This window comes from Melanerpes formicivorus, unplaced genomic scaffold, assembly GCF_026170545.1.
Source record: "Melanerpes formicivorus ecotype bairdi unplaced genomic scaffold, bMelFor1.0.p_v2 SCAF_432, whole genome shotgun sequence".
Lineage (NCBI taxonomy): Eukaryota > Metazoa > Chordata > Aves > Piciformes > Picidae > Melanerpes > Melanerpes formicivorus.
Window position 1 is genome coordinate 6,226 of NW_027142784.1, and position 24,601 is coordinate 30,826.

General features: G+C 59.5%; 1 protein-coding gene across 3 annotated transcripts; it reads right to left on the minus strand.

Annotated features, from left to right (window-relative positions):
* Nucleotides 1–1,661: 1,661 nt before the first annotated feature.
* LOC137459865 (alpha-2-macroglobulin-like protein 1) lies at nt 1,662–19,089 on the minus strand. Of its 3 annotated transcripts, XR_010992540.1 has the most exons (18): nt 18,973–19,089; nt 18,758–18,842; nt 18,564–18,669; nt 18,064–18,178; nt 16,344–16,453; nt 16,041–16,208; nt 15,273–15,506; nt 14,968–15,025; nt 14,542–14,687; nt 14,106–14,255; nt 13,316–13,534; nt 11,692–11,782; nt 11,496–11,595; nt 10,122–10,347; nt 9,919–10,045; nt 9,149–9,270; nt 8,323–8,553; nt 1,662–5,256 (listed from the first exon to the last, which is right to left on the minus strand). XR_010992540.1 is itself a non-coding variant. In XM_068170574.1 (17 exons), exons 1-17 carry the CDS (start codon nt 19,070–19,072, stop codon nt 8,536–8,538), a joined length of 2,175 nt encoding a protein of 724 aa, XP_068026675.1. In that variant the 5' UTR covers nt 19,073–19,089; the 3' UTR covers nt 7,994–8,535. The 3 variants fall into 3 exon arrangements, 2 of the variants coding, with proteins under 2 accessions (XP_068026675.1, XP_068026676.1); XM_068170574.1 differs by lacking the exon at nt 1,662–5,256 and having other exon boundaries at nt 7,994–8,553; XM_068170575.1 differs by lacking the exons at nt 1,662–5,256; nt 8,323–8,553; nt 9,919–10,045 and having other exon boundaries at nt 9,179–9,270.
* Nucleotides 19,090–24,601: the final 5,512 nt, after the last annotated feature.

The following is a 24,601-nucleotide window of genomic DNA, read 5'->3' on the forward strand; positions in this document are numbered from 1 at the left end:
GGGACGTGCTAGCTTTATTAAAAGCCAGGGTGACAAATTTATTCTAAGGGCCACTGCTGCACACCCACTTCTACCGATTAAATTGACGTGGAAATCTTCCAACCCAGTATGGGTCGAGCAGTGGCCCTTATCAAGGCCTCGAATGGATGCTCTTCTTGAGCTGGTTGATCGCGAGCTGCAGCGAGGGCACATAGAGCCTTCTACTAGCCCGTGGAATACCCCAGTTTTTGTAATACCCAAACGAACTGGTGAAGGGTTTTGTCTCCTTCATGATCTGAGTGAGGTAAATAAGAGAATTCAACCAATGGGTCCTGTTCAAATGCTGTTGCCTATGAATTCTGTGATACCAGAAGGACAGCCTTGTGCTGTCCTCGATATTAAGGACTGTTTCTTTTCGATATCCCTGCATGAGGAGGACAAGGAGCGGTTTGCTTTTTCTGTTGTGTTTCCAAACAGTCAACGCCCTAATCTACGCTTCCAGTGGAAAGTGCTGTCCCAAGGAATGATCAACTCACCTACTATCTGCCAGATTACAGTGGATGGGGCATTGGTACCAGTTCGGCGTAGTGATCCAACTGCGACTATCATTCAATATATGGATGATATTTTGACCGCTGCGCCGTCAGGAAGTCAGGTGGACCAGTTGGTGTCAACAATTTCAGAGACTTTAAAAGCAAATGGGTTTGAAATCGTGAGTGCAAAGATCAAAAGAGGACCATGTGTAACTTTTTTGGGAGTGGAGATCACAAGCTCTTACGTGACCCCCCCCAAATGAAGATTCGTCGGGACATCAAAACACTCCATGATATGCAACAGTTAGTGGGGTCCCTGCAATGGCTCCGTAATATTGTCCTGATAAGTCCTGAAATCATGGCCCCCCTGCATGATCGTCAAAAAGGACAGAACCCATGGGAACCAAAAACTCTAACAAGGGAAGCAATGAACTCTCTTGATTTTATCAAGCAACAGGTATCCTCAAGTTCACTCGCTACGTGTCCTCACTGTCAAAAAGCACCGCTGTGGTCCAGTGGAGTTAATCCCAGAGGTCTTAAAGCCTCTGAGGTGTGGCAGACGGACTTTACGCTCTGTCAGTTGCTGAAGCCTCAAGCGTGGCTAGCGGTTACTATAGACACATATAGCGGGGTGATTGTGGCCACTCAACACCTTAGGACTGACTCCAAAGCAACCATTCAACATTGGCTTACGGCCATGGCATGGCTTGGTGTCCCTAATCAGATCAAAACAGATAATGGTCCCAATTTTGTGTCTAAATCAATCCAGGCATTTGCTTTGAAATGGGGTATCACCCTAATACACGGCATCCCGTATAATAGCACGGGACAGGCCATAGTAGAATGAGCAAATCAAACTCTGAAAACTACATTGGAGGTATTAGCAAAAGCAGAAGGTTTTGTCAACATCATTCCCCCAGGAGACCAAGCGCGCCTCCTGGCGACTGCTTTGCTAGCACTGAATCAATTTCCTAGGGGGGAGGAGGTGAATAGCCCCGCTCAAAAACATTGGGCCACTCAAGCACTAGAGGAAGGCCCGTTGGTCATAGTTAGAAATGAGCTGGGAGAATGGGAACAGGGGTGGAAATTAGTTCTGACAGGCCGAGGGTATGCCGCAGTTAAAAAAGATGGTAGAGTTCAATGGTGTCCACTTAAGTCTATTAAACCAGGTCTTCAGAATAAAACTAATGAAAGTGTGAGTTTCTTTTCACAGGACCAGATCATTGGACACCCTTGTGACCCATATACCCCAGTGGCAAGAGACGATGACGAGCTGGCAAGTGTCCTGTCCAAGCCTGGGAGTTCCGCACTGGCAGAATCCAGAGAACGGCAAAATAGCCTCCGCAGAGGGGGGCTGTGATGCCTTGAGCCGTCTAAAGAATGTTTACCTAGTGTTATTCTTAGTTATCCTTAGTCATTGTGCCTTACATTTTTTATTCAAGTTTATGATGTATACTTTTAAAATTGTTCTATTTTTTAGGATTCTTATATTTTAGCTAATTTGGTTACGCATAGGGAGGGGGGAATTGTAGGCAGTTAGGACCCAGCGTTCGGAAGATCTCGCGTTGTACGGGAAGATAGGGCCCCTCTCCTGATAGCCAAGAGTGTTTAGTTTACGGAAGTGACGTAAATTTTAGTTATATAGTGTAGTGTTGTTCACTAATAAAGGCCATTTGCCATCCACCACATTGGTGTCTGCGAGCTGATGGACCGAGCGGTCTGGGGTTGGCCGCCGTGCCGTTCCTGAACCAGGTCGCCACGCCTACGACAGGCAACACTTTCATTGTTGTTTGTTTGTAAATTGTTTTTCTATTTAAACTTTCCATCACTTTTGCAATCCCTTTGTCTGAGTCGTTGTTTCTGCCCTGTGGTAGGGAGGGGGTTTGCCCCAACCCGTTACATTTTGGCGCACCAACGTGGGGATGGCTGCTGTGCCCACTCTGCAGATCGATTGCAAACAATGGAGAGTTTAAATTTAGTTCTGGGCGTCGGTTTGGGTTTGCAAGTTGGGGCTCAAGTTTTCTTGTTGGGGCGACTGTGTGAACTCTCCTGTGGACTGCAGAAGGCCTCCTGGTGCGTGGCTGATGGCATGGACGTCCCTCCTGTTGCTTGGGAACAGCGAGGGGTGGCTCTTTCTGTGACTTTCTGCCCAGGGTGGCTTAAGAATGCTCGGGTAGCCTAAGAAGGCGAGACCTGCCTTCTTCTCCTTGTTCTCTGTGGAGTGACGAGCAGCAGGGAGTGGAGCAGAGGAGGGGGCAGCGGCAAGCAGAGCGGGGTTGGCCCGTGGCCGCTGCAGAGGACAGCCGCCCATGGCGAGCGGGCAAGCGATGGCTTCTGAAATCCGAGGGCGAGCAGGGACTTCAGCTGGCAAGCTGATCTCAATGGCCCTGAGAACGAGCTTGTGGCTTTGGCTGAAGCAACTGTTTGGACGCCCAAAGTGGTGGAGGTGACTTGGACTCTGCATCGCAGCGACAGAGACGGTGGGGGCCGGGCCGGGCTGCGTTCAAGCGGCGGCGGCAGCTGTAAATCTTTCCCTGGTGTTTTCAGACATGCTCCGAGAATGGCGCCAAGCACCTGGCTCTGCCTCCTCTCTTCTCAGAGAGTTGTGCTGCAGCCGCCCCCTCTGCCAGGGGAGGGCTGTGAATCGGATGTGGTGATGCCTCGGTACACGAAGCCGCAGTGGGGGAGGTAATGTGCCTGTGATGTGCCTGCGATGTGCCTACGATGTGCCCCTGATGTGCCTGTGATGTGCCTGTGATGTGGCTGCGATGTGCCTGCAATGTGCCTTTCATGTGCCTGCGATGTGCCTGTGACATGCCTGTGATGTGCCTGCGATGTGCCTGTGATGTGCCAGCAATTTGCCTATGATGTGCCTATGATGTGCCTCTGATGTGCCTGTGATGTGCCGGCGATGTGCCTGTGACGTGCCTCTGATGTGCCTGCGATGTGCCTCTGATGTGCCTGCGATGTGCCTGTGATGTGCCTGTGATGTGGCTGCGATGTGCCTGTGACGTGCCTCTGATGTGCCTGTGATGTGGCTGCGATGTGCCTGTGATGTGCCTGCGATGTGCCTGTGACGTGCCTCTGATGTGCCTGTGATGTGGCTGCGATGTGCCTCTGATGTGCCTCTGATGTGCCTGCGATGTGCCTGCGATGTTGTGAGAGTCTAATAAGTTTGTCTCTCTCTATGTGAGTCAACAAAGATAAAGTGATAGCAGAGCCACTGGAAAGAAGGTGGAAAGAATCCTGTCCACCAATCCTGGATGCAAATCAGCTTGTGATTGCATCGTGATAACACAGGACTACAACAATGGACCCAAAGACCCAGCCATCACGCTTTCTGGGCAGGGTGGTTTCCGCCCATCAAGTACCTTGGGCAGGGTGATACAATGGTTTCCACCACCTGTGTAAAGGAATGTGGGAGGACTTGTCTGGATGGAGACAGGGTAGACGGAGATTTCCCCCTCCTCCAGCCAGGGTCTTGCCCAAACACACAGATTTCCTGCCACTGGAATTCCTGAGGGACAATATTTGACTACATACCTAAGGACTAAAAAACTGTATAAAAGACTTGAGCAACTACTGGTTTGTAGAGAGAAACACAGGAGAGAAACAGAGGAGAGAAACAGAGGAGAAAAACGGGGAGAAAAACGGAGATGAAGGAAAACACAGGAGACGGGCCAGGCCGCTGAGAAGTGAAAGCCGGGACGATGCTGCTCCGGAGAAAAGAAGCTGCCCGGAGGACCACAGCTCCAGCCAAATCCTCAGCACCCCTCCTCTACAGACCCAGGTTGCCCAGAGGAGCCTCAGCACTGTTCCTGTATCAACCCAACATCTCCCCAGAGGACCACAGCTGTTCTCCAGCAAAAGCCTCAACACCATTTCTCTACAAACCCAACATCTCCTGCAGCACCTTTCCTCCACAGACTTTATCTTGGGGGGGATGAGGGGTGTGGTAATATAATTCCTTTCCTCTTCTATCTCTCGTCCCTCTCTCTCTATCTCTTTTCTCCCTTTCCCTTCTTATGTCCACTTTCTCTATTTTCTCCCTCTTCCTTTCTTATGTCCACTTTATTTATGTAATAAATAGTCTAGCTGTTGATACTTTGGCCTCGTTTGTGCCTTTAATTTCACAACACGGGAATATTTAAAAGAACTGTGTCTCCGGACCGAGACATCTAATGTCTCCGGACCTTGACAGATGTGTTTGTGATGTGCCTGTGATGTGCCTGCGATGTGCCTGTGATGTCCCTGTGATGCGCCTGCGATGTGCCTGTGATGTGCCTGCGATGTGCCTGAGATGTGCCTGCCATGTGCCTGCCATGTGCCTGTGATGTGCCTGTGATGTGCCTGCGATGTGCCTCTGATGTGCCTGTGATGTGCCTGCAATGTGCCTGCGATGTGCCTGCCATGTGCCTGCCATGTGCCTGCCATGTGCCTGTGATGTGCCTGCGATGTGCCTCTGATGTGGCTGCGATGTGCCTGCGATGTGCCTGTGATGTGCCTGCGATGTGCCTCTGATGTGCCTCTGATGTGCCTGCGATGCGCCTGCGATGTGCCTGCGATGTGCCTCTGATGTGCCTCTGATGTGCCTGTGATGTGCCTGCGATGTGCCTGCGATGTGCATTTGTGTAGCTTCGGACCACGGCTGGAAGCAGTCGGCTGAGGCTCCCTGGAGGGATGGAGAAAAGTGGTCGTTGCTCTGACCGGCTTGCCCCAGGGGTGGAAAAAAGCCGCTGAGTAACTGTAAAAGCAAACAAAGGCTCGGCTGAGAAGTTGTGAGGTAATGCCAGGTGACCAAGATGTCCCAATGATCCACAAGCAATTCACACTGCAGGCGAATGACTCTGTGTCGCTGGGAGGTTCAATCATATGAGGAAGAAGAACTGGAATGGACTGATACTTTAGCCTGAATGAGAGACTGTGTGGAATGATGCCCAGATGAAGACCTGGACTGTTGCTAGACATGGCATCAGTACAGTTCTCATTTGATGATATGTTTTGGGTGCAGGGATTATGGTATGGAATAAGGGGTGGTGTGTGGTGGTTTAGGCTGGGGGCTGGCCCGGATGCCACTGCATAGACCACACCTGGGAGGTCTCAAGGGGTGGGCCCAGCCTAGGGGGTGGTCACAGGAGACCAGGTATTGCATTCCCATAATGCCCTGCTCCCCTATAAAATGCCCATGCGGGGTCTTCACTTCCTCTTTCGTCCCCAGCTGCAGCCTAGGTAAAATGGCTGAGCTGCTTCCCTTGGGCCTGCCCAGGCCCAAGGCTGGGTTGGGGGGGGAGGAAAGAGCCCTGGGGGGGGGGGGGGTTTGGGTGTACTCCCAGGGTGTGTTCTGGGATCTCTCTTTGTCACGGTGCTTGTGGTGCTCTGTAAAGCTTTCATTGCTGTTTGTTTTGTTTTTAAATTGTTTTTCTATTTAAACTTTCCATCACTTTTGCAATCCTTTTGTCTGAGTCGTTGTTTTCTGCCCGTGGTGGGGAGGGGGTTTGCCCCAACCCATTACACAGCCTCAGCTCCCCACTCCCTCCCCACAGGGCTGGAGGTGAGAGGCACCAAGAGCTTCAAAGTGCAGCCCCTGGCACTTGGACTTGTCTCCTGGGAGCCTTCTCTTCTCCAGACTGAACAGCCCCAACTATTCAAGTTCTGAGCAGAGAAAGGGTCAGGAGGCTAACAAAACTTCCCAGGCTCCAAAGATTTGGCCAACAGTGAGATGAGTCCTTGCAAAGTGGAGCTGTGGTTTCACCCAGGCTGCTTGTGTGGCTTCACCCTTGGAGCTAATCCCTCAGCCACCACCTTGCTCATGCCAGAATTCACCTCCAGAGGCTTGGTTTTGGAAAAGGAGAAGGCCATGTGCTGGCCCCTGGCCCCAGGGTGGTCCTGCATTGGTGAAGGACCTCTGCTGAAGTCTCTGCAGCCAGCTGCAGCCCGGCTCTAGCTCCAAACCAGGCCACAGAGGCTTCGGTGTGCTGCTGGGAGATGCAAGCTCTGCTGGCTGCTGTTGGCTGCAGAGGCAAAGCCTGCAGGGGCATTTTCTGCACACTGGGGGGCAAGGTGGCAGCAGTTGACCTGTGCTCTGTGTCCCTGCACCAGCCTCAGCTCCCCACTCCCTCCACCAGCACGGCTGGAGGTGAGCGGCACCAAGAGCTTCAAGATTGTCCCTGAAGGCCTCTCCGTCACCTTCCAAGACACTGATGGTTTCTACAGGACTGGCATCCCCTACACTGGCATGGTAATGGGGGAGGTCCCTGCACCCCACAGGGCTCCTCTGCACCCTGCTGCAGCCAGCCATGCCCCTGCTGCCCCCCAGCCCCGTGCAGAGCAGCCCACCCCGGGGCTCCTCCCCTGCCCTCCTGCTGCAGATGCTGCTGAAGGGAGCTGCCGGCGCCGCGCTGCCGCGGAAGCAGCTCCCGCTCATCGTGAGGCACCAAGGAGGAGAGGTGAGGCAGACCCTCCTGACTGACTCCTCAGGGACAGCCTCCTTCGAGCTGGACACCTCTGGTTGGACTGGCAGAGCTGGTGGCCAGGCTGAGAGAGTTGGCCTTGGGCAGCCTGCAGAAGAGAAGGCTCCAGGGAGAGCTTCTGGTGGCCTTGCAGTGCTTCAAGGGCCCAGCAGAGAGCTGGGGACAGAGCTTTGAGCAGGGCCTGATGGGAAAGGACAAGGGGGGGAGGGTGGGAAAGGACAAGGGGGGAGGGTTGGAAAGGGCAAGAGGGAGCTTGAGAGTGGAGAGAAGGAGAAATGTTTGGCAGTGAGGGTGGGGAGAGCCTGGCCCAGGCTGCCCAGAGAGCTGGGAGCTGCCCCATGCCTGGCAGCAGTGCAGGGGAGGTTGTGTGGGGCTGTGAGTAGCCTGCTGTGGCTGGGGCTGTCCCTGGGGGCTGCAGGGGGCTGCACTGGCTGAGCTTGGAAGGTCTCTTCCAGCTCAACCTGTTCTGTCATCCAGTGGCTCTGTGGAGCTGTGCTCTTCCCTGTGGGCTCTCAGTGGCCATGGCTGCTGTCCCCCTGCCTGCCCTGCTCAGGTAGTGCTGGACACCCTCCTGTGCTCCCCTGCCTGTCCTTCAGGAGCAGTCCCACCTGCTGCTGGTGTCCAGAAGAGTCTGCTCTCCCCCAGCCCCATGAACACAAGCAGGGAGCACGGCCCTGAGCTGCTGCTGCTGCCCCAGGCTGTGGGCATGGCTCAGTGCCCCACAGGCACCCTGGGGTTCACTGTGGCAGGAGCTGGGGGCCAGCAGCACTCCAAGCCCTCCAGGACACAGCACAGGATGTGTTGGGCACCTCGAGGAGCAGGAGGCTGATCCAGGAGCAGGAAGGGCTTTGCCTGTGGGATCAGTGCCTGCAGGGCAAGTACTGCCCAGAGGATTTGCCATCTGCTGGTGATGATTCGGGAGCAGGAGCCCAAGTGCCTTGGCCCCAGGCCCTGCAGAGCAGGCAGCCCTCAGCCCATGTGGTGCTGCTTCTCCTCCTGCCTTGCTGCCCATGCCATCAGTGCCCTCTCTGCTTCCAGCTCTTTATTCAGCAAAGCAAAGGGAAGATGCAGCCCCTCTGGCACATCACTGGGGGGCACAGGAGACCTGAGCCTCCAAGCCCAGCTGAGTTTGGATCAGGAGCCTGCAGCAAAGAAGCTTTCTTGCAAGCAAAGCAGTTTGCTTCTTCCACCTCCCTTAGCCCCCTTGGAGATTTCTTTGGTTTCCAGCCTGGGGGAGTGGGGCCAGGGCCAGGGCTGCACCCAGAAACCCCCTCTCCATGGCCACCCACCAAGCTTCCACTCCTCTCCCAAGGTCTGTGGTCAGCCCAGGCTCAGCTCACCTGCCCTGCTGTCCTCTCCAAGGGGCTGCAGGGGCACCAGGACTCCATGGGGGGCTCAGAGTCTTCTTCTCAACCCTGCTGCTCAGGCTGCTGCTGGGTCAGGTGAAGGGGGCCAAGGGATGGGAAGAGGCTGCCAGCTCTGGAGGTGGTGGGTGGCTGCTGGCTGTGGCAGGGATGGGGCTGGAGGCACAGCCAAGCAGCTGCAGTTTGCCTTCACTTTGATGCTGGAGGCTTAAAAACAGGAATACAGCAGGGGTAGAATCAGGGAAGGGATTGGAAGGGACCTTTAAAGCTCAGCCAGTGCAGCCCCCTGCAGCCCCCAGGGACAGCCCCAGCCACAGCAGGCTGCTCACAGCCCCACACAACCTCCCCTGCACTGCTGCCAGGCATGGGGCAGCTCCCAGCTCTCTGGGCAGCCTGGGCCAGGCTCTCCCCACCCTCACTGCCAAACATTTCTCCTTCTCTCCACTCTCAAGCTCCCTCTTGCCCTTTCCAACCATCCCCCCTTGTCCTGTCCCATCAGGCCCTGCTCAAAGCTCTGTCCCCAGCTCTCTGCTGGGCCCTTGAAGCACTGCAAGGCCACCAGAAGCTCTCCCTGGAGCCTTGTCTTCTGCAGGCTGCCCAAGGCCAACTCTCACAGCCTGGCCACCAGCTCTGCTCAGCTGCACCAGCAGCAGTCTCCCACCACCAGCAGCAGTCTCCCTGCACCACCAGCAGTCTCCCACCACCAGCAGCAGTCTCCCTGCACCAGCAGCAGTCTCCCTGCACCAGCAGCAGTCTCCCTGCACCAGCAGCAGTCTCCCACCACCGCCACAGCTCTGCTCACCTGCACCAGCAGCACTTTGGAGTCGGTGTCCTGCTGCCCCTGGCTGAGCACTGTGGGCACCTGGGTGCCACAGAGGTTGCCAGAGTTCAGGGTCCTGGCCACAGCCATGGCAGTCATGTTCCCTGCAGAGGCAGATGGGGAGGTCACTGTGCCACTGCCTCAGGGGCTGGCTCCAGCTCAGAGCCATCCTGGGGAGCTGGGGAAGGAAGAGGAGGAGGGTGGGGGTGGGGGTGTGATGGGACCAGAAGTGGAGGGAAGAGGCTGGAGAGTGGAATGGAATGGAATGGAATGGAATGGAATGGAATAGAATAGAATAGAATAGAATAGAATAGAATAGAATAGAATAGAATAGAATAGAATAGAATAGAATAGAATAGAGCAGGTTGGAAGAGATCTTTGAGGTCATCCAGTCCAACCTCTCCCCCAGCACCATCTGATCAGCTAAACCATGGCACCAAGGGCCTCATCCAGGCTCTTCCTAAACACCTCCAGGGATGGGACAGCACCAAGCATAAGTTGCTTCATTACCTTTCCAGGGATGGAGGTGAGGCTGAAGGGGAAAGGGGAAGAGGAGAGAGGTGGCTGGGAGAGGGAGGAAGGGTTTGGAGGGAAGAGGCTGGAGAGTGGAGAAGGGAAAAGGGAAATTGGAGAGAGGTGGTTGGGAGAGGAAGGAAGGGATGAGGGAAGCAGTGAGAAAGGGGAGGTTTGTGAGGGGTGTCACTGCTGGCCTCCCCTGCCCCCTCCCCAGCCCTCTGCTGTCCCCTCTGTACCCTGGCTGGTGGCTCTCAGTCTCCAGTGGAAGGTCCTCGGTTCCTCGGGGCAGACGCAGTCTCTGTAGACCCTGCTCATTCCTGCCAGCATCTCCAGCCCCACAGGTGTCACCAGCCTCACCTGGACCTGCCAGGCCAGGGCCACAGGTCCATCAGCCCCCACCAGCCCCCAGCCCCAGGGCCCCCTCCCCGGCCCCACTCACCCGCAGGCACTGCTGCAGGTAGTTGGCGACGGTGGCCACGGGGGTGAAGGCTTCGTGGGGGGCCACGGAGGAGGGCAGTGCCAGCTCCACGGAGAGGGGCTTGAAGGTGGTCAGGGTGGTGGCAGGGGCCAGCCCCAAGCCCAGGGGAGTCGTGCAGAGCATCCCAGCCTCCCAGCTGGTGGTAGCGTTGGGCACTGTCACCATCACCTCTGCCGAGCCGCTCTCCCTGCAGGGCAGGGGAGGATGGGGCAGAGCTTGCAGGCTGGGCTTGATTTGGCACAGCCAATGCCCTTCCTCCAGGTCCTGGGCACCTGACCCCGCCAGCAGCTCAGTGGGCCAGGAGAGTTGAAGGCCACCTGCTGGCCAGCACAGACTCGGGGATGGGCTGAGGCACCCTCGCTGCCCCTGCCCCTCATGGCAGCTCCTGCCTCTCATGGCAGCCCCTGCCCCTCATGGTAACCCCTACCCCTCGTGGCAACCCCTGCCCCTCATGGCATCCCCTACCTCTCATGGCAGCCCCTGCCCCTCATGGCAGCCCCTGCCCCTCATGGCAACCCGTGCCCCTCATAGCAGCCCCTGCCCCTCATGGCAGCCCCTGCCCCTGCCCCTGCCTGTCATGGCAGCCCCTGCCCCTCATGGCAGCCCCTGCCCCTGCCCCTGCCTGTCATGGCAGCCCCTGCCCCTCATGGCAGTCCCTGCCTCCCATGGCAGCCGATGCCCCTCATGGCAGCCCCTGCCTCTCATGGCAGCTCCTGGATCTCATGGCAGCCCCTGCCCCTCATGGCAGACCCCGCCCCTCATGGCAGGCTCTGCCTCTCATGGCAGCCCCTGCCCCTCTTGGCAGCCCCTGCCCCTCATGGCAGCCCCTGCCTCCCATGGCAGCCCCTGCCCCTCATGGCAGCCCCTGCCTCTCATGGCAGCCCCTGCCTCTCATGGCAGCTCCTGGATCTCATGGCAGCCCCTGCCCCCCATGGCAGCCCCTGCCCCTCACGGCAGCCCCTGCCCCTCATGGCAGTCCCTGCCTCTCATGGCAGCTCCTGCCCCTCATAGCAGCCCCTGCCCCTCATGGCAGTCCCTGCCTCTCATGGCAGCCCCTGCCTCTCATAGCAGTCCCTGCCCCTCATGGCAGCCCCTGCCTCTCATGGCAGCCCCTGCCCCTCATGGCAGCCCCTGCCTCCAGAACAGATCCTGAATCCCTCTCAGGGATCCTGAATCCCTCCTGGGTATGCTGCTGAGTTCCCAGGGAAGGAGCTGGACATGTCTCAGTGTGACTCCTGGACACCGAGCTGGAGCTGTGGGTGCTGCACCCAGGGGTGAGGCTGATGAGGTCAGGGCAGCCCCTTGGCTCCAGCTCTGCTGGAGCTCCCAACTCACCCCACGGGGAGCAGCTCCCACAGCCACGTCCTCAGCAGGTCCCTCTGCAGCCCAGTGTCCTGCAGCACCCCTGCCTGCTCAATGGCCTCCAGGGGTGCTCCTGCAAGCAGTGTGCTGTCAGAAAGGAAGGAAGGGAAGAGGCAGGATGTCCCTTCTGCAGCCAGCACCCAGGCAGCTCCAGCCCCTCCCTTCTTACCTGTGGCGAAGAGAAGGCTTTGGAACGTCTGGTACTGGACCCCGAAGGAGCAGCCCAGGAGGGTGTTGGTGATCACTTTCAAACTTGCATCCTGAAATGTGGCCCAGAACAGAAGCATGGAACACAGCCACCCCAGGAGGGCTGCAGGCTTGGGCAGAGTGCCTGGAAGCTACCTGCTGGAAGAGGACCTGAGGGCACTCGGCCAAGGGTGGCTGAAGATGAGACAGGGCCACCAGAAGGTGGTCACCAGCAGCCTGGCTTGGATCAGCAGTGGTGTGGCCAGCAGGAGCAGGGCAATGATTGTCCCCCTGCACTGGGCCACACTGTGAACCCTGGGTTCAGTTTTGGGGACCTCACTCCAAGAAGGACATTGAGAGGTTGCAGCAGGGCCAGGGAAGGGCAACAGAGCTCTGGGAAGGGTCTGGAGAACAGGGCTGGGGAGGAGCAGCTGAGGGAGCTGGGGGTGTTGAGCCTGGAGGAGGCTGAGGGAGATCTCATTGCTCTCTGCAGCTCCCTGAGAGGAGGCTGGAGCCAGGTGGGGGCTGGGCTCTGCTCCCAACTATCACAGAATCATAGAACCAATAAGGTTGGAAGAGACCTTTGAGATCACCAAGTCTAACCTCTCACCCAGCACCATCTGAGCAACTCAACCATGGCACTAAGGGCCTCATCCAGGCTCTTCCTAAACACCTCCAGGGATGGGGACTGCACCACCTCCCTGGGCAGCACATCCCAGTGGCCAATCTCTCTTGCTGGGAAGAACTTCCTCCTCACCTCCAGCCTAAACCTCCCCTGGCACAGCTTGAGACTCTGTCCTCTTGTTCTGCTGCTGATTGCCTGCAAAAGAGCCCAACCCCCACCTGGCTCCAACTTCCCTGCAGGGAGTTGCAGAGAGCAAGAAGGTCTCCCCTGAGCCTCCTCTTCTCCAGGCTAAGCAACCCCAGCTCCCTCAGCCTCTCCTCACAGGGCTGTGCTCCAGACCCCTCCCCAGCTTTCTTGCCCTTCTCTGGACACCTTCCAGCAGCTCAACCTCTTTCCTAACCTGAGGAGCCCAGAACTGGACACAGGACTCCAGGTGTGGCCTCAGCAGTGCTGAGCACAGGGCACAAGGACTTCCCTGCTCCTGCTGGCCACACTCTTCCTGCTGCAGGCCAGGATGCCCTTGGCCTTCTTGGTCCCCTGGGCACATTGCTGCCTCCTGTTCAGCTGCTGTCCCCCAGCACCCCGAGGTCCCTCTCTGCCTGGCTGCTCTCAGCCCCTCTGCCCCCAGCCTGCAGCACTGACAGGACAAGAGGAGATGGTCTCAGGTTGCAGCAGGGGAGGGTTAGGCTGGATATGAGGAATAATTTCCTTGCTGCAGGGGTGGTCAGGGACTGGCCCAGGCTGCCCAGGGGGGTGGTGGAGTCCCCATGCCTGGAGGTGCTCAGGGAGCCTGTGGCCATAGCCCCTGGGGCCATGCCCCGGCGGCAGGGTGGGGCTGAGCTGCTGGTCCAGCCTGAAGGAGTCTGTGATTCTGAGAGCATTGCTCATGAGCACAGACAGGGGGCTGGCTGGGGAAGGGGGCAGGTGCCCCCAGCACCCTGGGAGGGAGAGGAGTGTGAGGGAGGGCTGGGGGGGCTCCTACCTTCAGGAAGGTGGAGGGACCTGGGGTGTCTGCAGCCCTGCGCTGCAGGCTGCGTATGCAGTCCTTCCAGCCGCGGTTGCCAGGCACCTCGAAGCAGTTGAGGGAGGGCAAGTTTGGGGTCATGCCTATGAACCCCAGCAATGCACACGTGGGTAAGTCATCCTCTTCCACTTCAGAGGGGTAGTTGCCTTCATAGAACCTGGGGATGCTGTCATAGACCTACAGCAAAGCCACACACAGAACACTGCCGGCCCAGCTCCAGCCTCTCTGGCCCCTGACATTGCTCCTGGAGCTTCTGCACCTCCCAGGGCATGGTAGTGATGCTGCCCTGCTGCCAGCCTCTCCCCTGGGCCTCATCACTGCCCCATCTCTCTTCTCTCCAAGAGCAGGGGATGCTTCCCACCCCCCACCCCCTCTTCTGGGGGTTTCCACCCCAGGAGGCACCCCGGAGCGCCTCAGCTGGAGCCTGAGGGGCAGCTCCAGGGAGAAGCAGCCTCTCAGCCCTGGAGCACAGGAGAGGAGATGGGTGGGGAGACATTAGAACAGGGTGCCCAGGGAGGCTGTGGATGCTGCTGGGAGGCATCACCAGGCAGTGGTGCAGCATCTCCCCAGCAAAGCCCCGAGGGCCATGGGTGGTGGCAGTGGCTCACTGCAGGCTCCTGGACACCCAGCAACTCCCCAGGCTCCCTGCTGCCCTCCTCTAGAATAGGTGGCAGTGGAAAGAAACCGCTGGCCCCATGCCCCTGCCCAGCCCAGGGCCAGCTCAGCTCTGAGGTTACTTCATCCTCACCACATCAGGGCTGAGCCTGGGCTTGGAAGCTGAGGGCTGAGCACGTTGGTCCCTGGCGTAGGTAGCACAGAGTGACCCTGGGGCAGCCTGCACCTTCAGCCGGAGATGGGAGCCCCCCAGGGCCCTCTGCTCCGAGAAGGAGAGGTTCACCTGGGGAGGGAGGAAGCCTTTGCATTAGGAGAGTGGGAGCTGGTCCCAGGCAGCACCTCTGTGCCACAGCCTGGCCCCAGGCGCCAGCAGAGGATGGAGAGTGAGGGGCGTGAGCAGAGCCAGGAGGTGGTTTGCAGCAGCAGCAGGAATGGGAGGGGAAGGAGAACCCTCCCTGAAAGGAGAGTCTGGGGGTGAGGGAAAGCTCTGCTGAGGAGTGAGGCTCAGTGCCTGCAGCTCCCCACCAAGGCCAGCAGCAGCTCCCCTGGCTCTGGCAGCCCCTGCTCACCTTGGTGGGGAAGCACTTGGCCACGCTGAACTTGGTGCTGTCAGCCACCAGCTCCCCATCAGGCAGCACCATGTAGCCCAGCACCCTGAACCTGGGTGCCAGCTGGAGGCTGATGGGCAGCTCCAGGGAGAAGAAGCCTTTCAGCCCTGGACCACAGGAAAGGAGAGGAGGTGGATGGGGAGACTCTGGCACAGGCTGCCCAGGGAGGCTGTGGCTGCCTCCTCCCTGGAGGTGTTCAGGGCCAGGCTGGATGAGGCCTTGAGCCAGCTGGGCTGGTGGGAGGGGTCCCTGCCCGTGGCAGGGGGCTGGAACTGGATGATCTTGAAGGTTCCTTCCAGCCCAAACCATTTCCTGGTGCTGTGAGCCTATGAGGAGCAGGGATGGAGAGCAGAGCCCTGCACAGCCCCTCCACGCCTTGAGACTTACCAGGCTCTGCATGCAGCTCTTTCCTGAGGACAGTGACTATGGCCCCCTTGGCCAGGACCTGCAGAGGAGGAGATGGAACAACCAAACTGATGCTGAGCAGGGAATGAGCACAAGCAGCCGAGGGGGTACCACGGAGGAGGCTCAGAGAGAGACCATTAGAGCCACATCCTGCAGGAGGGATGGAAATGGTGCCTCAAGACCTGCCAGCTCCAGCTCTCAGGGCTGGCTGGGAATGGTTTCTGCTGAAGCCCAACCCTGGGCAGCCTCCCCTGCAGCCTCCCATCCCTCCCCAGGTGAAGACTCACCAGGAAGACCACATCCAGGCTGTGCTGCTCCATCCCCGTGGCCTTCTCCCCCAAGAAGTAATCCACCTCCAGCTGCAGGGTCTGGCCACAGGGCAGCTCCTTTGCCACCCTGTGGATGGCCAGGAAGGCTTTTCCCCCCGAGGAGCTGGGGTACAGGCGGTAAACAACACTTTGGTAGTGGGAGCTGCCCAGGATTTCAGGCTCTGCAGCTGGAGGTCCATCCTTGAAGGCTCCCTGAGGGCAACAGCAAAGAGCAGAAGCAGGGAGGGGGGCAGAGCCACCCTGCAGCTGTGGCATCCCTGCAGGAAGGTTGCCAAGGAGCAGAGCCCAGCTGTGCTCAGCACCCAAAGCAGAGAGCTGAGCAGCAGCACAAGGGACCCTCGAAGGGGGTGGCAAGAGCAGGAGGCAAGGGCTGAGCAGCAGGTGTGAGCAGGGGGTAGGAACTGAAAGCCCAACCCATGAGGATCTGATCTTGTGTCCCAGGTGGTGAAGGCAGAAAGGGGTCCTGAAAATGGGTCCTGAAACTGGGCAGTGGAGTGGGAGAGCAGGAAGGCAGAGAGGAGGAACTTGCAGAGAGCAGCACGACTGAGAGTTGCACAGCAGGAGCAGGAAGGGTCTGCAGGTGGGCAAGCAAGGCTTGAAGAGGGCTAAGGAACAGGTGGAGCTTTCAGCAGGGGGGTGCTGAGGGGGCAAAAGGACCAGCTGGGGTCAAGAGGAGGCTGGAAGGTGCCCCATAAGAAGAGCTCTGCCTCCTGAGGGCTCACTCACGTGCAGGGTGATCTTGTCACTCCAGCCAGAGGTGTCCAGCTCCACAGAGGCTCTCCCCAGCTCATCTGTCAGCAGGGTTTGTATCCCCACCAACCCTGTCATGTTGTTGATCACAAGGAGGAGCTCCTTCTCCCTCAGCACAGAGCCCTTGGGGCCCTTCAGCAGCATCTGCACCAGGAAAGAAAGGGAAATGGCCTGGGCTGGGCTGGGCTGCAGGTGTGGGGCAGAGGGCAGGGCTGGGCAGGGCAGGGGCTCAGAGAGAGTAGGGTTGGGGGCAGCAGGGTACAGGCCCCCCCCTGTTACCGTGGCTTTGTAGGTAGCCCCAGGATTGTAGAAGAAATCAGGGCTCTGGAGGCTGATTGTGGTTGTTTCCTGCACGACCAGACAGGTTTGGGTCACTGTCTGCCACAGCCCTGGGGACAGGAGAGAGGAGTGAGGAGAGAGGAGAGAGGAGTAAGGAGAGAGGAGAGAGGGGAAAGGAGAGAGGAGAGAGATGAGAGAAGACAGGAGAGATAAGACAGGGGAGAGGAGAGAGGAGAGAGGAGAGAGTGGAGAGGAGAGAGGTGAGAGGAGAATGGGGAGAGGAGAGAGGAGAGAAGAGAGAGGGGAGAGGAGAGAGGAGAGAGAGGAGTGAGGGGAGAGGAGAGAGGAGAGAGGGGAGAGGGGAGATGAGAGAGAGGAGAGGAGAGAGGAGAGAGGAGAGGGGAGAGGGGAGAGGGGAGAGGAGAGAGGAGAGAGAAGAGAGGAGAGAGGGGAAAGGGGAGAGGGGAGAGGGGAGAGGGGAGAGGAGAGAGGGGAGAGGGGAGAGGGGAGAGGAGAGAGGAGAGAGGGGAGAGGGGAGAGGGGAGATGAGAGAGAGGAGAGGAGAGAGGAGAGAGGAGAGAGGGGAGAGGGGAGAGGGGAGAGGGGAGAGGGGAGAGGGGAGAGGAGAGAGGAGAGAGAAGAGAGGAGAGAGGGGAGAGGGGACAGGAGAGAGAGGAGAGAGGAGAGAGGGGAGAGGGGAGAGGGGAGAGGAGAGAGGGGAGAGGGGAGAGGCTCTCAGCAACTGTCCCGGTGACGCCCTCCAGGAAAGATGGGTCAGAGACTCTCAAAAGCACAGTGATTGACCCAGCCAGGGGAGAGCAGGGCAGAGGGATCCTCATGAAGGTCAGCAAGGGCGTGTGCAGGACCCTGCCCCTGGGGAGGAACAACCTCCTGCACCAGGACAGGTGAGGGGAGCCCTGCTGGGAAGCAGCTCCAAGGAGGAGGAGCTGGGAGAGCTGGGGGGCAAGCTCCCCATGAGCCAGCAAGGTGCCCTGTTGGGCAAGAAGGGCTATGGGCTCCTGGGGTGCATTAAAGAGAGTGTGGCCAGCAGGTCGAGGGAGGTTCTCGTCCCCCTCTGCTCTGCCCTAGGGAGGCCACATCTGGAGTCCTGGGTCCAGCTCTGAGCTCCCCAGTTCCAGGGAGACAGAGAACTGCTGGAGAGAGTCCAACAGAGGCTACAAAGCTGCTGAGGGGCCTGGAGCAGCTCTGGGAGGAGCAAAGGCTGAGAGCCCTGGGGCTGAGAGCCTGGAGGAGAGCAGCCCCAGAGGGGAGCTGAGCAATGCTCAGCAAGAGCTAAAGGCTGGGGGGCAAGAGGCTGGGGCCAGACTCTGCTCAGTGGTGTCCAGGGACATCCCAAGGGCCAAGGGGCACAAACTGGCACCCAGGAGGTTCCATCTGAGCAGGAGGAGAAAGTTATTTTGTGTGAGGGTGCTGGAGGCCTGGAGCAGGCTGCCCAGAGAGGTTGTGGAGTCTCCTGATGTGGAGAGCTTCCAACCTCCCCTGGGCATTGTGCTGCTGGGCAAGCTGCTGTGGGTGCCCTGCTGGGCTGGACTGGGTGAGCTCCAGAGGTCCCTCCCAGCCCCTATCGATCTGTGCTTCTGTGCTCATGGATGGGGAGGGGAGAGACCCCAGGGAGACCTGAGGGGGTTGTAGTGCCGTGCCCTCCAGGTGCCACCACTCCAGGACACCGCGGGCTGGCCCTTGGCAGGGCGATGCTCACCGGTGCCCTCCTGCTGCAGCCAGGCGACGGCGTAGAGCCGAGGCATGGCGTAGGGGTTGCTCAGCTTGAAGGCAGCCGCCGGCACCTCGCTGGAGAAGCAGCCCTTCGTCCCTGTCTGAAGCGAGCGCCAGCGTCAGCAGCGGCCCCTGGCTGGGCCCCTGAGGGCCATCTGCCCTCACCCTCACCCCCCCGGCCGCCGCTGCCCCCTCCCTCCTGTCCTGCAGCCCTTGGATCCCGCAGGCTTGCTCCCCCACGCTGGGCCGGTGCCACTCCGTGCCACGCACACCTGGCTGCCCCCTTCCTGCCCATCCTGGCCCTACAACCACCCAAAGGTCCCTGCTCGGCTCCCCTGCTCTCCTGGGGGGTTGGTCTCTGGGTTTGCAGGAGAGCAGGATGGGTGCTGATGCCCAGCTGAGGCAGCCAGCCATCGGCAGCCCAGCGTGGGAAGACCCCTCCGGGACCAGCAGCCCTGTGCCTCCCGGCTCTGCCGATGCCCTCACCTGGCCCCTCAAGACGGCGCAGTGCCGGGTGGGTCCGTCCGGGGGTAAGATGTACTGGCACAGCCTGGCATCAGCGCTGCCCCGGAAAGCCTTCCCGGAGGGGTTCCTGGCCGGGGAGCAGGAGCTGGCTGGGTGGCTGCTGGGGGCAGCAGCACCCGGGGCGGGCTCGCTGCTGGGGCTGCCCTGCCACTCACCACCCACAGACGCGCAGTGGGATCGTCTCGTCCTCCGGCGTCACGGTGTGGGGCAGCTGGAGCAGCGCTGCAAACTGGGGGAGACCTGGGGGGGAGGGAGGGAGGGAGGGAGAGACCCCAGTGGGGACCGGGGCTGTGCCCATAGCTTCCTTCAGCGGCTCCCGGCCGTGGCCAGAGACGGCAGGCGGAGCCCAGCCTCCCATGTCCCCACGCACCCTGCTCCTTCACGCTGAAGCTGTGGCTGTTTCTCCCTGTCCTGATGGTGTAGGTGCCCGGGACGGAGTCAGGGGGCAGCAGGAAGGACAGCTCCGCCATGCCCTGCCGCAGCCTCACCCCCCCTCCACTCCATCACTTGCTCGAAGTCGGGGCCCTGCGCACGGGGACAGCCGGCGTCAGCCCTCGCCCGTGGGGCTGGACGTGGGCTGACAACTTCGAGGGCTCAAATCCTGCGTGGGACCCTCCATAAGGAGCAGAGGCTTTGCCCTGCCACCGTGCTCAGAGCAGCCCCGAGGGCATCAGCCCTGCCATGGGAAGACTGCCCCTGGGCGGCTGCCTGAGCCGAGCCCCAGCCTGGCCGCGGCAGCTGGAGGGGGCAGGGGGCTGCTCCAGCCCGGACCGGGGGCTCAGGGCCTTCTCCAGCCTGGGTCAGAGTCTCTGTGGCCATAGGCACTGCCATCTCCATCCATGCCCAGAGGACTTCCCCATCCTGCAGGCAGGCACCCAGCTGACCTGAGTGGGCTGGAAATGAGGGTGAGGGTCCCAAAGCCTTGCTCCTGATAACTTCTCTCAGCAGCCACGGGGGTGAGGTGGGGAGTCCCTTTCCCTGCTCCTTGAGCCCAGCTCCACAGACGTGTGGGGCCCTTGGCTGCTCCCCAGGGAGCTGGCAGGTGGGCACCCGGGGACAACTCACCTGCAAGGTCACCAGCTGGAGCTGCAAAGAGAGAGAGAGAGAGAGAGAGGAAACCTTCAGCATGCCCAAAGCACCTGGGGCTGAGCTGGGCTTTGAGTCTGGGGGCTCTGGGTTGGCCCCTGCAGAGCTGTGCCAGTGCCAAAGGCAAGGGCTGGTACCAGGGCACTCAGGCTGTGCCACATCTCTTTGGTGTTTGGGGAATTCCCTCCCCACACACATCTCCTCCATGCTTGTGCTGGCACAAGGCTGTGGCACTGTGCTGGCACTGAAGCCTGTGGCACGGTGCTGGCACTGAAGGCTCTGTCTGTGTGGTGGCACTGACGGCTGTGTCTGTGCTGGCACTGAAGGCTGTGGCATTGTGCTGGCACAAGGCTGAGGCACTGTGCTGGCACTGAAGGCTGTGTCTGTGTTGACACTGAAGGCTGTGGCACTGTGCTGGCACTGAAGGCTGTGTCTGTGCTGGCACTGAAGGCTGTGGCACTGTGCTGGCACTGAAGGCTGTGGCACTGTGCTGGCACAAGGCTGAGGCACTGTGCTGGCACTGAAGGCTGTGTCTGTGTGCTGGCACTGGAAGCTGTCTGTGCTGGCACTGAAGGCTGTGTCTGTGCTGGCACTGAAGGCTGTGTCTGTGCTGGCACTGAAATCTGTGTCTGTGCTGGCACTGAAGGCTGTGTCTGTGCTGGCACTGAAGGTGTGGCACTGTGCTGGCACTGAAGGCTGTGCCACTGCTGCCCAGGCTGCTGATCCTGGGCCCGTGGGGGCCCTGTTGCCTCCATGCCCACCCTGCACCCTGACCCTTCCTCACCTCCCTGTCTCTGGGCATCAGGTTGTGGTCCAGGCAGACGATTCTCAGCTTCACTGCAGAAGGCAAAGGCAGGGGCAGGAGTGACTGCTGCAGCCCAGGGCCCACCCCTGGGCATCCCACCCCTGGGTACCCCACCCCTGGGCACCTCACCCCTGGGCACCCCACCCCTGGGCACCTCACCCCTGGGCACCTCACGCCGGGCACCTCACCCCTGGGCACCTCCCCCTGGGCACCTCCCCCAGTGGCGGTTCCCCCTCACCAGCCGCCCCAGGCTCGTAGGAGTCCTTATCCGTCTGGAACAAGACTCTCAGCTCCAAGGCTTCCAGCAGCACCAGCCGCTTCTCAGAGACCTGCAGGGAAGCTCCCTGGATGGAGAGCTGCAGCTCTGCCACCTCGTAGAAGTCTTCCTGCTCGGCAGGAACCTGTCCCCAGGCAAACAGCAGAGCTGGGGCCAGAGCCTGGGGGGGGCGCCCCTGAGACAGCACCCCCAGAGCCCAGCCCAACCACCCCGTGGCGCCAGGGAGGCACCAGGAGGGCACCAGGGAGGCAGCAGGAAGGCAGCAGGAAAGCACCAGGAAGGTGCCAGGAGGGCATCAGGAGGGCAGCAGGAAGGCACCAGTAGGGCACCAGGAGGGTACCAGGATGGTACCAGGAGGGCACCAGGAGGGCATCAGGAGGTGTGAGAGACTAATAAGTTTGTCTCTCTTGATGTGAGTCAACAAAGATAAACTGATAGCAGAGCCACTGGAAAGAAGGTGGAAAGAATCCTGTCTACCAATCCTGGATGCAAATCAGCTTGTGATTGCATCGTGATAACACAGGACTACAACAATGGACCCAAGGACCCAGCCATCACGCCTTTAGGGCAAGATAATCTCCAGCCATCAAGTACCCTGGGCAGGGCAACACAATGGGCTTTACCACCTGTTTCCTGAGGTGTAAGGAATGTGGGGGGCCTTGTCTGGATGGAGATGGGGCAGACGGAGATTCCCCCCCTCCACCCAAAACCTTGCCAAACACACAGCAATACACAGAACCTAAGGATTATTTCCTGCCCCTGGAATTCCTGAGGGACAATATTTGAATACATACCTAAGGACTAAAAACTGTATAAAAGACTGGAGCAACTACTGGTTTGGAGAGAGAAACAGAGGAGAAAAACGGGGAGAGAAACGGAGATGAAGGAAAACACAGGAGACGGAGCATGCCGCTGAGAAGGGAAAGCCAGGACAATGCTGCTCCGGAGAAAAGAAGCTGCCCGGAGGACCACAGCTCTTCTCCAGCCAAAGCCTCAGCAGCCTTTCTCTACAGACCCAGGCTGCCCAGAGGAGCCTCAGCACCGTTCCTCTACAAACCCAACATCTCCTGCAGCACCTTTCCTCCACAGACTTTAACTGTCGTGGGGGGGATGAAGGGTGTGGTAATATAATTCCTTTCCTCTTCTCTCTCTCTTCTCTCTCTCCCTCTCTCTTTTCTCCCTCTCCCCTTCTTATGTCCACTTTCCTATGTCCACTTTATTTACGTAATAAACAGCCTAGCTGTTGATACTTTGGCCTCGTTTGTGCCTCTGATTTCACAACACGGGAACATTTAAAAGAACTGTGTCTCTGGACCGAGACATTTAATGTCTCCGGACCTTGACAGGAGGGCAGCAGGAAGGCACCAGGAGGGCAGCAGGAACGCACAGGGAAGGCACCAGGAGGGCACCAGGATGGCAGCAGGAAGGCACCAGGAGGGCAGCAGGAAGGCACCAGGAGGGCACTAGGAGGGCAGCAGGAAGGCACCAGGAAGGCACCAGGAGGGCACCAGGAGGGCACCAGGAAGGCACCAGGAGAGCACCAGGAGGGCACCAGGAGGGCACCAGGGCACTGCTGTGTGTGGGAAGCTGATGCAGATAAAGCCCACAAGGTCTCTACGTTCCTCCTGTCCCTCTGCTCTTCACCTCCCTCCCTCCCTCTCCACCCAGGATGGACTTCCTGTGCCCTGCCAGCTGCCCCAGGCTGGCTCTGGCAGGGGCAGGAGCAGGGGCAGGGGCAGGGGCAGGGACAGGGGCAGGGGCAGGGGCAGGGGCAGGGGGGGGCTGCCACTCACGTGGGTGAAGCGAGGCCAAGCCAGCTGCAGGACTCCACTGCCCTGCTCCTCCAGCACCACATCAGGCACCTCATGGCTGCTCTCCAGGTGCAGGGTGACCCTCACAGGCGCCTCCAGCTCCACGAGGTGGATGTGCACTTGGCCCGTGTGTGTGTAGTGGAAGGTTGAGGGGAAGATCACCAGGTAGTGCCTGGGGAGGGGGCACCCTGTGAGGGGAGGCTAGCAGAGACACCACACCACCCCCCCATCCCCCCAAGCCTCGGGGATCCTTTCCACTCCAGGCTGCCCTGGTGTGGGGCACCTGGGTGTTGTCCTAGTGCTGGGTGGTCTCTGCAGGGCTCCACCTTGCTCCCCGGGAGGCCAGGGCAGAGCTCCCTCCACCTAAACACCTTGGGAGCAACCAAGGTCCATCTGAGGAGGGAGGAAAGGCTCTGCTGCCCCCCTGGCCCCGCTGGGAGGATGCACCTGCACCAAACCAGCCCAGAGACACCAACCCCAGGTGTAAAGTCCACTGTGGAGACCACCCAGCACCCCCAGCACTGCCACCCCGAGCAGCAACGGGCTGACAGCGAGGACTGCCACAGCAGTGGGACCAGACCGTGCCAGCAGTGGGACCAGACCGTGCCAGCAGTGGGGCCAGACCGTGCCGGCAGGCAGGGCCAGGCAGACACAGAAGGCTTACTGCTTTGCAGATGCTCCAGCTGTCAGGGAGGAGATGAAAAGCAGAAGACAAGGCAGGGTGGCTGCAGAGCCCATGCTTGGGGGACCAGGTGGAAGCAAGGGGGTCCCAAAGCCCCTGTGCTGGGGGCTGCTGCTGCTGCTGCTGCTGCTTCTCCTCAAGCTGTCAGCTCCCTGCAGGCAGCCAGCAAAAGGCTGTGGCTGGCACCCAGCCACGCAGCTGGGACAATGTTTAACCACCAGACCCAAGCCTGGCTGGGTTCAAGGCTCCGGCAGTCACAGAATCCCAGAACTGTCAGGGTTGGAAGAGGCCTCAAAGACCACCCAGCTCCCACCCCCCTGCCATGGGCTGGGACACCTTTCACCAGCCCAGCTTGTCCCCAGCCTCAGCCAGCCTGCCCTTCAGCACTCCCAGGCATCAGGCAGCCACAGCCTTCCTGGGCACCCTGCTCCAGTGTCTTACCAGCCTCTCACTGAGGAAGCCAACACCCATCTCACCCAGGGCCCCCTGCACTTCCAGAGCCCCAGCCGAGTGCTGAGGCTGCCAGGGGCTGAGCCCTGCTGGCACCTCGCTGCCTGGTGGCCTGCTGGATGCCAGTGCCCCCTGCCCTGCTTCCCACTGCTCAGCCCCACAGCCCTGCCCCAGGCTCCAGGGCTCCATTCCCATGGCAGCCCTGCAGCTCTGCTGCCCCTTCCTCCGTCTCGCAGACATGATTAAGCATGTCGTACATGAAGAGCATTTGGCCCCAATTCAGGTGGCTGTTTGCACTGCAGTAGCTGACGTGATGGCATGTTTTAGCTGTGGCCAGGCAGGCCACGTGGTGGCAAACTGCCCTCGGTTGGGGGATTCGCCAACATCAATTCCCCTGCGCCAGAATCAACCCAGAGGACCCTGTTGGGCCTGTGGAAAGAAAGGACATTTTGCTAAGGACTGTAGATCTAAAAACCAGGGAAACGGGGTGGGGAGAGGGCACTTGGGCCACATATGGCCCTCTCCCACTTGGGACATGAGGCGGCCCAACTATGTCAACCTCAGATGGGGCAAAGTGTTCTCGAACTCCCTGCCCCTTCGAGAAGCGACCAACTTTGTGGCCCAACCGATGATCCAACTGAATCTGCCTCTATCTCAAGAACAGCAAGGACCATCCCTTGGGGGCGAGACCTTAGGGTGGCCCTGGCAGTAAAGTGTGACAACCCGCCAGTGGTGTGGGGGGTCTGTTCTCTCTATAGTGCCCCCCATGGCACCACCATTAATGTCCCCTTCTTGATTGACACTGGAGCAGATGTTACGGTTATTCCTGAGACAAATTGGCCTCCACGCTGGAAATTGGAAGATGCCCCCATGGTGAGTAGAGTTGGG